At 41.2% G+C, this 13,594-nt stretch overlaps 2 protein-coding genes across 2 annotated transcripts; both read left to right on the top strand.

The window, feature by feature from the left end:
- Positions 1-808: 808 nt before the first annotated feature.
- LOC110108567 (putative disease resistance protein RGA4) lies at positions 809-3,178 on the top strand. Its single transcript, XM_020839253.2, has 2 exons — positions 809-1,027; positions 1,124-3,178. Exons 1-2 carry the CDS (start codon positions 809-811, stop codon positions 3,176-3,178), a joined length of 2,274 nt encoding a protein of 757 aa, XP_020694912.1.
- Positions 3,155-7,491, top strand: LOC110108568 (putative disease resistance protein RGA4). Its single transcript, XM_020839254.2, has 2 exons — positions 3,155-3,654; positions 6,817-7,491. Exons 1-2 carry the CDS (start codon positions 3,202-3,204, stop codon positions 7,387-7,389), a joined length of 1,026 nt encoding a protein of 341 aa, XP_020694913.1. The 5' UTR covers positions 3,155-3,201; the 3' UTR covers positions 7,390-7,491.
- Positions 7,492-13,594: the final 6,103 nt, after the last annotated feature.

Genomic DNA, 13,594 nt, shown 5'->3' with positions numbered 1-13,594 from the left:
GTCCGTTTTTGATAGTTTAATCTCTTTATTCTCTTATTGTTTTTGAATCTTTTTGGGATGTATAGGTTTTTTATTAGTCCTCATCTTTTGTATGAATCTGACTTTTCTATTATACCTTGTATTTTTTTCCATAATAATATACGGGCTTTGGCCCTCATTTCCCCCCAAAAAAGCATTCATTTTCTTACTCTATATATAATAATAAATAAAATGATTTTCTCATCTAAAAAAACCTATTCATTTATTTTAAAATACATTCATTTAATAAAGGCTGCTGTCTTCTCTAAAATTATGAAATGGAAGAATGCTGTGAATTTGATGGATTTGCTGTAATTCTAGCGATCCCACTTTGAGTTCCTGAGTTCCTGAGGTTTTGTATTGCTGCTTGTTTGATTGACCGATTGTAAGGAAGATATGCTAGCTGATGTGTTGCTTTATCTCGGTTGTATTACTGGGATAAGTATTATGTTTTTGATGGACGTGGAGGTTTACGTTTTGACATGCCGGATGTCAAATTCGATTGGAAAATGGGCAATGATGAGTGGATTGCCATTTTCTCCTTAGGATGGCAGGGTAGCAATGAAAGCTTTCCTATTAACAAGCTAGGCAATCATCCTCGGTCGCCTCCCCGCTATTGGAGACCATCTAATCTTTATCTCTTCCAAATTTCCTATCTCTGTTTCTCCTACTGTTCAGTTGTTCTGCTCTCTCTACCTCGATCATCGGGTGCCATGGCGGGATGGTTTGTAGGTCCAATCATGGACAAGATCATCAACGCTTGCTCTGATTACCTGGAAGATCAAGTCGGATGGCAGACGGGCATGAAGAAGGAGCTGGAAAGGCTCACCCCAAGATTCAAGCTGTCGTCTCTGCCGCTAACCAAGCACAAATCAACGATAAAAATAGGGCTCTCAATAAATGGGTATGGCAGCTGCGAGATGCCATTGATGAGGCAGATGATGTGCTCGATGAGTTTGAGTACATGAAGCATAAACAACAGCTCCCCAAAAACACGGAAGAAACAAAGGTGCGTTCCGCCACCACGAGCTTCCTATTTGATTAATCTGCTCGCGAATATATATATTTTTTATTTTGAAAATCTATTTCTAACTAATATGATCAGAAAAGAAAGTTCACGAGCTTCCTATTTGAAAGTCCTCGTAAAATTCTCAAAATTGGCGAACGTGTTCTCAAAAGGGATCCCAACTTGAACCGACTGGAGGAGGCTGTGCAGAAACTTGATAAAGTTTCGGTTGATGTTACTACTTTCCTTCATCTTTTAGACAGCGCGAAGCAGGAACAGAAGGAGCAGGAGGTTGATTTCTACAAAACACGCGAAACAGGATCTTTGCCCAAAAATGGTCTCATTGGACGGGGCAAGGATAAGGAGTTTGTTATGCAGTGGTTGAGGATGCAATTAAATGAGGAACATCAAGCTCTTGTTAATGAAACTGATTTGTATAGAAAAATTTCTCTTCTATCTATAGTGGGTCATGGTGGTATGGGGAAGACAACTCTCTTGCAACATGCCTATGAAGATGAAATGACAAAAGAATTTGATCTTAAAATGTGGGTTTGTGTTTCAAAAAACTTTGATGTGAAAAAAGTCATTGCAGATATGTTGGAATCTCTCAAGAAAAGGAGGCCTCGTTTGGACACACTTGATGCACTTCAAAATAGTCTTCGGACTGAGATTATGTCCAAAAAGTTTTTACTTGTTCTGGATGACATTTGGGAGGAGGAGGAGAACCGGGATATCAACAAATGGGAGACGGTGCTCACCCCTCTGGCTTATGGGAAAATTGGTAGTGGGATTTTGTTAACAACTCGAATGGACTCAGTTGCAATGATGATTGCAAAGGTGATTAAAAAGAATGAAATATTTAGATTAGAGGGCTTGGAGGAAGATCAGTGTTTGCAGTTCCTCAACTCTCATGCATTTGCTGATGTAGAGAATCCTAATGATTATAAAAGATTAAGATTCATTACTGGAGAGATAGTTAAAAAGCTTTCAGGATCTCCATTGGCAGCTAAGGTCATCGGTGGTGTTTTGAATTCTAGCTTGAATGAAAGACATTGGACAAATGTTTTAAATAGTGATTTTGTAAGTCCAAAATTGGGTCAGGATGACATCTTTCTCATTTTAAGATTGAGCTATATGTTCCTCCCAAAACATCTACAAAATTGTTTCGCATTTTGTTATATATTTCAACAAGATCATCTGTTTCTTAAAGATGATTTAGTCAAAATGTGGATTGCATTGGGTTTCATTCAGCAGCCTCATGATCAAGAATGGACTATGGAGGATATTGGAGGAATGTATTTTGATGTTTTGGTTAAAAAAAATTTCTTTGAGAAGTTTAAAGCTATTGGACGATACTACAAGATGCATGACTTAATACATGAATTAGCACAGTCAGTTTCCATACATGAATGTTTAAGAGTTGAGAATAGTACAAAGTTTCCTTCTATAATTCCTAAGACTCTTCGACACTTGTCTGTTCAAACTATAAATCCAGACATCATAAAAGAGATTGAGAAGTTTAAATATTTGCATTCTCTTTTCTTGTTCGATAGGCCTTGTAATGGGGATCTTTGCAATGCACTTATTGACATATTCAAAGCATTGGGAAGCCTACGCTTATTATACATATCTTCTACATGCTTGAAAACGATACCTGAGGAGATTGAAAATTTGATACATCTTCGATTCTTAAAGATTGAAGTTATGAATTTGACTATGCTGCCAAGATCTCTAAGTAATCTCTATCACTTGCAATATATAATCTATGAAAACACATGGGGGTCAAGCCAACTTGAAGTTGATGATTTTGTATCAAGTGGCATTAATAACCTTTCAAACTTGCGTTACGTGAAATTGCCTGAGAAGTATATTTCATCTATATGTGGGATTGGGAAGCTAAAGTCTCTTCAACTACTGAATATGTTTGCTCTGAGAGATGTGAGTGGTTACAAAATTGGGGAGCTAGAGAATATGAATGATCTTTGCAAATTAGGAATCACTTGCCTTGAAAATGTTAAGGGTGCCGAGGAGGCTTGTAGTGCCAAATTATGTGCTAAGTGGAGGCTCACAGATTTAACCTTATGTTGGAGTAACACTGATTCGAGGAACATCGATTTAGATGAGAACCCAACCTTCATCCACCAAAATGTTTAAGGAATCTGAGAATACAAAGATACATGGGTGCAAGGTTTGCAATATGGATGAACAATGTCAATCCGATCTTCAATCTAGCGTTAATCGAATTGACGTATTGCTTGGAGTGCATAACTCTTCCACCTTTTGGGCAACTTCCCTTCCTCAAGTATCTAAAACTTTTTAGCATGCCGAAAGTAAAATGGCTCGAAAGTAAATTTAATGGGAATGATAAATATCATGCCTTTCCATTGCTAGAGGTGTTACATATTGGGGAATTAGAAGCATTAGAGGATTGGTTTGAGGCTGGAGTAGCTGCTGAAGATGGATGTTTGTTTCCTTGCTTAACTGAACTGTTTCTAAATAAATGCCCGAAGTTGAAAGAGTTGCCCTCTTTGCCTTCGAAGATCAAGATATTGCACATCGAAAACACCGGGTGGACAACTTTGAATTTTTGTAGCAATTCAAATCCAATTCCCCTTAAAACATTAATAGTCATTCTGACACCGGACCGGAGGGGGCGCGACGAATCCACGTCGACGATCCGGTGGCGGTCGCCGGATACCACTCCAAGTACTTCTTGGAGGAAAGATCCACCACCTAAGAATCACTCTTAGGATACAGGAAAACACATGAGACTAAACTCAAATTTTATTCATATCAAAAATCTATCTTTATTACAAGCATTTGCTATGCATTTATAGCCAAAGAAAGTAACATAATAGGCTACACAAAATAAAAGCAAGTACTAATCCTATGTAGCCATATAAGCTACCCAATGGAATGAAACTAGCCTGAAGTTAATACAGTCAAACATCTCAGCTCCGGCGTCATACTACCGGGGTAGGAGGAACTTTAGGCTCATAGGAAGATTTTCGGTTGGCCACAAGGAGGCGGATTTGGTTGGCTAAACCGGTCTGGATATTTCCACCCGGTGTCATTCACCTCGCCTAGGAGAGACTTCAAATTGATTAGTTCAACAAGTATTTCTTGGATTGTATGTAGATATTGCAAGTCTAATAGCATCCGAGAAGATCCACTGCTTGGAAATTTCTGCACGTTCTCAAACAAGTAATTTCCATGAGTAAATTTATGCATATTAATATCTTTTGAACTGCCGACACTACCACTGCTTGACATAACTTGTGTTATGTCATAGTAGCTCTCATCTATGTTCAGGTCGTTAACTTTCGACAAGTTCAAAACAAACGGATGAGTAGAGCCTAGTCTCAGGGGGAGGAGCTCGTTATCAAAGCTAAGGGAACCTTGTTCTGAGTTCCCTACTAGATCAGATGCATGAAAAATACTTGAAGTTAGAGTTGAAGACAACTGATTCCTAGAAAACTCATCATAGATCTCTTTGCAATTGAGATGGAAATGTGAATGGTCATAACAGTTGCTAACAGGGGCTGTAAATGCTTCAGGAAATGAAGCGGAATCACGGTAATCTTGAAGTTGCACTTGCCTGTCATCATTATACTCAGGCTGATCAAGATCAAGAACTCCACCGAACATGTCGTCATTATACACATCATACACAGGCTCGTCGTAGAGAGGAAAAGATGATTTCGGAAACGAGTCTTCAAATTCTTCAAAGCTGAACTCGACCGAGGGTGGGGTGGAAGAGATATAATCATCTGAAATGCCCTCGTCGTCGTCATCGTCAGTTTGTAACGATCTTCGTTCAACCCTTGATAATCGTAATTTGAGTCGAGCAACTTCTTGTAGAAGATCTTCGATTTCTACTTCTTGACGTGATCGTTGAAGATTCCGGCCAAGCGGCATCTTTCCAACTTTGTGCTGATGTGGCTTCAATTTTCTTAGAGGTGGAAGACGAAGACAACAATTGTGAATGTTTGGATGCAATCTTCTGGAGCAATTATCCCGTGGCTGGAAAGCTTGTCCTGCTCTGATATGCCTTTCGGCACAAGGAAGAAGTGCCACAACACCCACGGCACGACTAGTTCGCACTTCAGAGCAGCTCCACCTGGGACGTCTGCTTCCTTAGCCTAGGCTTTACCACTTGAGATGGCTCAAGATACAGAGAGCAGAGGCTGGAAAAGAAAACAGGAAAAAACACCAAATGACGCCGCAACCGGGAAGCTGAGAACAAAATGGCGTCACAATCGGGAAGCTCCACCTTGGACGAACCTTCAACATAAAATGACGCCGAACCAAATACTTGGTAGTTGGGAGAACAGTGACTCTTCTATGAAAACTCAACAAGAAACTATTGTTCTTGATATTCTTGAACAGGAAAAATGTGGCCAAAACGTAGATGGTTGCTTGTGTTGACCAAAAAAGATTCAAGAATCAATCAACTTTTTGTTGAAGATAGTTGCCTTGCAACCCTCAGCAGGTTGGAAAAACATATTGGTAGCAGGCGTCTTGCATTGTGGGGTCAGCAGAACTTTTCTGCTTGCAAATCCGATTGAAGCACTTGTCCGTTTTGGTTGAGATCTCCTCTGATCTACTTCCTTCCAAGCCGCACAACAGAATCGTTGTTACCTCCTGCTTAAGCGGCTTCCGCCCTGTACTCGTGAGCTAAGGACTGCTCACTGTGCCTCTTCACCACCTGAAAAATGAATCAGGATACAGAAAACAGAGGACTCGTCAAGAAGTTGATTCTTTCTCCTGAATCAGAAACTAATCTACCCTGTCGGCACGCCAGCACCTTGCTAGCTCTGATACCAAATGACACCGGCCAGGTAGGGGCTCGACGAATCCACGTCAAGCATCCGGTGACGGTCGCCGGACACCGCTCCAAGAATGACGATGACCAGAGCAAGATGGATGCCCCGCCGGAGTTATGCATGTATATTCCTCCTGTTAAGGCAATAAATGTGCTTTCCATCACTGATAAGAGGAATGTTCCAAGTAAACTATTTTATGAAGGTGGAGATAAGCTTGAAGGCGACTTAAAAGATTGGATATGCTGCAAGATTGTTGTTCACTTGGATTGCCATATAAGCTACCCAATGGAATGAAACTAGCCTGAAGTTAATACAGTCAAACATCTCAGCTCCGGCGTCATGGAGGGGGAGATCAAGATAACCAAAGAGATAAAGAACCACGAACCCGGCTGTCTCCAAGGTTGGTGGGTGGTGCGCAAGCTTTCCTCTCCTAGGGATCTCTCTCCATCAAATACTCAAACTCTCACAAGAACTCATGCAAAATAATATTTTATAACAATCATTCCTTAGCTTTTACAAAGCATGAGACCCCTGTAAATAGGTCTTAAAACATGAGGAAATAAAAGTACTCAAATGCCCTTTGGGCTACAATAAGACAACACTCCCCATAGGGGTAAATTAGGAAATAAAATGCCAACTAAATAAAACATGAAATAAATCAAAAATAAAGACTCTGAATCGTAGCCGTCGATCTGCGCTGTCTCCGGCGATACACATGCTTGAACCTCTGATTGAGTGTAGCCTATTAGGGGTTACATTTGTCTATAAATAGGAGCCTTTACTTGTAATAGAGATAGATTTTGAGATGAATAAGAATTGAGTAGTTTTACTCTTGTTTGGGTTTCTGTATCCTGAAGGATTTCAGGTGGTGATCCCTCTCCTCCGAGAAGTACTTGGAGTGGTATCCGGCGACCGCCACCGGATCGTCGACGTGGATTCGTCGCGCCCCTTCCGGTCCGGTGTCACATTCACTGTCCAAACATTACATCTCTTCCACTGGCTGATGAAATACCAAGACTTGCAGCACTAAGAGACTTGAGAATTATAAAGTGCCCCAATCTGATCTCTCTGGGAAGAAATCGAGAAGTGGAGTCCACTAATAATTGCCATCTCATGCTCAACAATCTTAGCATAAGTGATCCATTGGTGTTGCTAATGGAGCCATTGAGAAGTATCGCCTCCTTAAAAGAGCTGAATATTTCGGATAATGATGAGCTGGTTTCACTTCCAAATGATGCGGAGCAGTGGTTTATGAAAGTTAGTTCTTCTCTTTCTCGGCTGCAATTTTCATCTCTCAAATCCTTACAGTCTCTCCCTTCCTCCTTGGAAAGCTTATCTTCACTTCAGTTACTATATATTGGTCATGAGATTCCTATGCTTCGGGAATTACCGAACCTTCCTCCCTCTTTGAAAACTCTATCATTTTGGAAATGTCCTCCAGAGTTACAGGAGCGCTATCGAGAGGATGAAGGCTCCAATGGGCACAAGATTGCTCACATTCCTCATATCCATTTGAACTGGTGCAATATCGATGGTTGAAGTTGAAAGAGTTGCTTTTTTTTTATTGCAAATGCATTAAATGTACATAAACAAAAAGGTTATATTATCATTATTAGAATGAAGGAAATATTTTGTTCATCAGATGCGGAGCATCATGGCCATTGATTAATCTTGCCATAGTTATATCGTTTTACACTTTCAGTTATTTTTATATATGCATTCTGTTATATAGCTATAGTTTCCATTACCTTAATTTCTATTATAGGATTGACAGTGCAAAGTTCTTTTTAGTGGTCAGCAACTAATTTCGGCAGGATGGTAGACCCTTGCTAGCTAGCTGAAGTTTTGTATATCTTTTTACTGGGAAGAGGAATTACACAGAAAAACATATGATACTTTCAGGCTAAAGTCATTTTACTATTTGTTCTGTTTATTTTTGCACTGCTTCTTCCACAGTATACCATGTTAAGGGAACGAGTTAGACACGTCAGCAAAACCGTTTCTTGTCATTATTATATCAATAGAGTTCTATATATACTCCTAGCATTGCTCTGTAATAAACATTCAAGCAATAAAGATTTCTATTTCTCCTTTCCGGTTCTTTCTTCTCCGTGTTCCATTCAAGATCCTCTACATGGTATCAGAGCACCATAGCCTCACGACAACTCTTTGATCTCATGGCTGACGAACGCTCTGCAGATTCTCGTCGGACATCCTCCGGCGTCCTCAACCAAGAAATCGAATTCACCATTCCTCCTCATCTCAAGTTCCTCATCGCCAATATCAAAAATCTTGTTCCAACACAGCTAACGGCGGACAATTACGCAATCTGGAGATTACAACTGTTCCAACATTTTTCTGCAAACGGGTTTGAAAATCATCTCACCGGCCTTGCGCTCTGTCTGTCCCAGTCAGAGTCCGATGCATACGCTCGGTGGAAACTTACGGATCGAAATCTCGTATCAGCACTTCTTTCTACGATCTCGTCATCAATTCTTCCATACGTTCTTTCTCTCACGACGGCCTCCGAAGTTTGGTTCACTATAGAACGTCGTCTTCAACCTACAAATCGCTCCCGGGTTATTCAGCTCAAGAATGAGCTTCATCAAATCCAGATGAAAGATCGCACGATGCAACAATATCTTGATCAAATCAAGAAAATCGTCGACAGCATTGTGACGCCCCAGGCATCCATAGTGAAAGGATTCGTCTGACATTCTGATCGAACTCCATTCCAGTTGCCTTGCTCGGACCTGAAATTGTCAACCACATATAATGAGCTTAAATAGCCCAGCAGGTCACCAAAGCCTACAACTGAAATCAAAGCACGGTACTGCTATCAATATGCATGTCAGTCAATCAAATCCATAACAGTCAATGGTCAATGAGTCTATGCAGCGGAAATCAAATCAGTAGCCAATGCAGTACGGAAATCAATAGTCGATGCAGCGATAGAAGAACCGATAAATCAAACTCAATCAATCAGTACGTCAAATCTCAGAAGAATCCGTCGATCAGTCAAATCAATCGTATCAAATCAATCAATCAAATCAAGTCAATGAAATCGATTAGAAAAACAGTACAATAAAGCTCAATCTATACTAGCAATGAATCAAATGCAGCAGGCTAATATGGTGCAGAAGCAATAGTATCAATGAGTCTATAAGCAATAATATCAATGAATCTATAATATCCATGTCCATAGCAATGCATCTATACAATATCTATATCCATCCATGTCCATATCAATGCTCAATAGTTTCAATGCTCAGCGATCAATCAATGAAATCGATGAAATCGTATGATACAGTAAATCCATAAATCCGATCAAATCAATAAAGCAGTAAATCCGTAAAGCAGTAAATCCATATGTCAATACAATAAACATGCAGTCAATACGATAATACTGGATAAGTACAATCAACTGGCTATGTTGCTGTTGTAGAATCCATATTGCTGTTGTAGATATCCATACGTTGGTTTCAATAAAAAGAGTCGTCACTCTATTGCCCGTCGGCCGCCCGTCGGCATATCTATAAGAACTCCTTATGACTCCCATCCATATATCCATAATCAATATTTAAAGGAAAGCCCGTCGGCCCACCATCCTGTACAGGTCAATCAATCTCCAACCAACGTTCAACCAGGTTTCACTTGTGCTCCAGTATCAATAATCAATCAATAATCAATTCAATAGTCAATATAAGAACAATGTAGAGCAATCATATCAATATTCACATTCATATTTATTCAATTCATCAATCTCAGAAAAATCGGAAATCGTACGAAATTTCGGCGGCGTAACGGCAGTCTATCAAATTTACACAAAAAAACCTACAAAATTACAATTCACCAAATTACAATAAAATGATCACAATAATAATATAAGACTATTGTTCTACTGAATCCATATCAAATAACATCCTGATATTTTTCTATTAGATCAAAATCGCGTAGAACCCAAAATAACCGGTGAAATCGTTCCAAAAAAGAATCAAATCGTGTAGAATATTTGTATCAATAACATATTAAAAGTTGTGCGGTGAAAGTTGTGTCAATACAAAACCGGGTCCATTTTTCGGTAACGAAAACACAAATATGAGCACAAAATGACCAAAACTCAATATCTCTGAAAACAGAAATAGGATTCGGAGTCCTTACCACGAGATCTACAAATGCCTCAACAGCGGCGTCGGACGAAAAGCGCTCCGCGGCCTCCGAAAACCAAGCTTTCTTCTCTTTTCCTTTCTCTTTCTCTCTCCTCAGATATTTTCGTTTTAAAAAATGATTTTCTCTCTCCTCAAAACGAGCCGATTTGCTTATATCATAAGCCTGATCGGCCCGGCTGATCGCCACATCGTCCAGGACGATGTGAACAAAATCCAATCGTCCAGGACGATTCCTAAGGCCGATAATTAATTTACCAAAAACCCTTGCTCTCGGGATTTTGCCAAGCACTGATCGTCCCAGGACGATCCCAAAATCGGCCTGGACGATCCAGTCCAGAAATCATTCCAGAAAACACTCCAGAAATCAGCCGTTTTCAATGCACTGATCGGCCTGGACGATCTCAATATCATCCCGGCCGATCCTGGGAAGAAAATCCAATTCATAGAGGAACAGTAAGGGAACGAGATCTCACAAGCATTGCCGCAGCCGGCTCCACCGTCGACACAGAGGATATCATCCTCTACATTCTAAACGGACTACTTACGGCTTACAATTCGTTCAAGACAGCCATAAGAACATCTCTCCAACCCATTAATCTTGACGATCTTTATTCCCTATTGTGCAGTGAAGAAATCAACATCAAGCATCAGCATCTCCAAGAAATACAACATGTGGAGACCACTGCATTTTTCTCAAATCGCAGCTCAAACTACTGTGGTAAGTCAAACAGGTTCCATGGCAGAGGAGCACAGTCTCGTCCACAAACCTCAAACGAGACCCAAGATTCCGCCAGAACGGTATCTGCAAGACCCATTTGCCAAATTTGCGGCAAAACAGGACACTCTGCGCTAAACTGTTGGCATAGGTGTAATCTCAATTACGCCCCACCATCCAACCTGTGAGCTCTCACGGTTCAACAACATCACTCTTCCACAAACGACTGGATCTTGGACTCCGGCGCCTCTTCTCACCTCACTTCTGACGTCGCAAACATAAATCACCCAACGACTTACAACGGCTTCGATGCCGTATCGATCACAAATGGAAGTACTCTTCCAGTTCAGCACTCAGGACAAGTAATTCTTCCTTTACCCGAGTCGCATCGTAAGCTCCATCTCCGTAACATTTTACACGTCCCCTCCCTCTCGCATAATTTGTTATATGTTTCAAAATTAGCGTCTAATAATAATATTTCCATTTCTTTTAATGCTTATGAATTTGTCATAAAGGATCTTCAGGACAATCGGGTGCTTCTCCGGGGATCCAACCACCATGGTCTGTATCAACTCAAGGCTCCTATCAAATGTAACACAGAAGCTCTCCATACCGCAAGATCCATCAACACACCGTGGCATGCCCGACTTGGGCACCCCAATGCCCGCAAATTACAGCATCTTGCAAACACTATTCCGGATATTACCGTCTTCTTTAAATGTCTGTGTTTCTTGTAACGTGTCTAAGAGTCACAAACAGCCTTTTGTTACTAGTACATCTGTGTGTCACAAACCGTTTGAATTGGTTCATTCGGATGTGTGGGGGCCTGCCCCCACACCATCCACCCAAGGTTATCGGTATTATGTTGTTTTCATAGATGAATTTACAAGATTTACTTGGTTATATTTGCTGCAGTCCAAACAAGAAGTCTTTTCAAAAATTCAGCAGTTCTACAACATGATTAAGAATAACTTCAACACTAACATTAGGACGTTCCGGTCCGACGGTGGCGGGGAATTTAAAAACAGCACGTTCAACAAGTTTTTTCATCATCATGGCATCACTCATAACATAAGCTGCCCTCATACACCGAAGCAAAACGGCACCGCTGAACGCAAACATCGCAACCTTCTTGAACTCACTCGTACACTGCTTCACGCGGCCTTGCTTCCAAACCATTTCTAGGCCGACGCTCTCACCACTGCTAACTATTTAATCAATAGTCTACCCTCGTCTGCCCTCAAAAATCAAACACCCTACCATAGTCTCCATGGCCAACCTGCAGCCTACAAACACCTCAAAACTTCCGGTTGTCTGTGCTTCCCTTGGACTAAACCATATGTGCCAGACAAACTGGCACCTCGATCTCTGGAATGTGTGTTCATAGGTTACTTGCCCTAGCACAAAGGATACCGTTGTCTAAGCTTACATAATGATCGCATATACATCTCAAGACATGTGGTATTCTACGAGAATATCTTTCCCTACAAATCAAATACGTCACCGACCAACGCCCTCTCCGAGATCCAGTCCAGTCCCCGTTACTCCTCTTTTGAATATCTACTATTCCACCGGCCATCCCACAGTCTTCTACACCAACTGATCACATTATCAGCAACATTCCCACTAAACAAAACACCAACGTCGGTATACCTGCTCCAGACTCCATGACAGAACCGTTGAACTCCACGGAAAATTCGCAGAATGCTCCGCTACACTCCAATCACACGCTCTCCTAGCATCCAATGCAAACACGTTTGCGTTCAGGAATCTCCAAAGCTAAACCAAACTTCGACCTCTTTGTCGTTCCAAGTTCACAATCAACTCCAAACAATTTCACTGAAGCTTCGAAGCACGCTCACTGGAGGAACGCTATGTCGACTGAATACCTCGCACTACAGAAACAGGGCACTTGGTCCCTAGTTCCAGCACCCCCAGATAAACCTATTATTGGCAGCAAATGGACGTTTAGGACCAAACTCAACTCGAACGGCGAGGTCACCCAATACAAAGCAAGATTAATAGCTCAAGGATGCTCACAAGAGTTCGGTATTAATTTCACAGACACATTCAGTCTGGTAGCTAAAATGGTTACGATCAGAATGCTCCTTACTGTCGCTCTTCATCACGCCTGGCAAGTCAATCAACTGGACGTGTCAAATGCATTTCTCCACGGCGACCTGAACGACGAAATCTATATGAAACAACCGTGCGGCTTCGAAGACAATCAACACCCCAATTTCGTGTGTAAGCTCCACAAATCGTTGTACGGGCTAAAACAATCCCCACGACAATGGTTCCAAAAGCTCATGCAATCCCTACACGAACTCGGGTTCCAGTTTAGCAAGGCCGATCCCTCTCTTCTCATCTTTAATCAAGCTACTATTTCAGTTTATGTCTTGATTTACGTTGATGATATCCTAATTACAGGGAATGATCGAAACAAGATACAGTCCACCATTAAACATCTTCAATCTCAATTCAACATCAAACAACTCGGGGCGGTCTCGTTATTTCTTGGCATTCAGGTGATCAAAACCACAACAGGTTACTTCTTAAGTCAATCCCACTATGCTACAGAGTTGCTATCCCATGCAGGTTTTATGAATTGCAAGCCGTCCAAAACACCGGCTCACACTAAACCCAGTAAAACTCCGGAAATTCAACGTTACTCAGATCCCCAGCTCTTCCGCAAACTCGCCGGCTTCTTACAATATCTCTCCATAACTCGTCCGGACATCGCATTCGCCACAAACTCGATCTGCCAAAACATGCACCAACCCAGAAATTGCGACTATCTTTCACTCAAGCGCCTCCTGCGCTACATTCGGGGTACACTAGAGTTCGGTCTACCGCTCAC

This window comes from Dendrobium catenatum, unplaced genomic scaffold (genome assembly GCF_001605985.2).
Source record: "Dendrobium catenatum unplaced genomic scaffold, ASM160598v2 fragScaff_scaffold_923, whole genome shotgun sequence".
NCBI classification, from domain to species: Eukaryota; Viridiplantae; Streptophyta; class Magnoliopsida; order Asparagales; family Orchidaceae; genus Dendrobium; species Dendrobium catenatum.
Note: the sequence above shows the minus strand (reverse complement) of the source record. Positions and strands in the feature narration are given on the sequence as shown.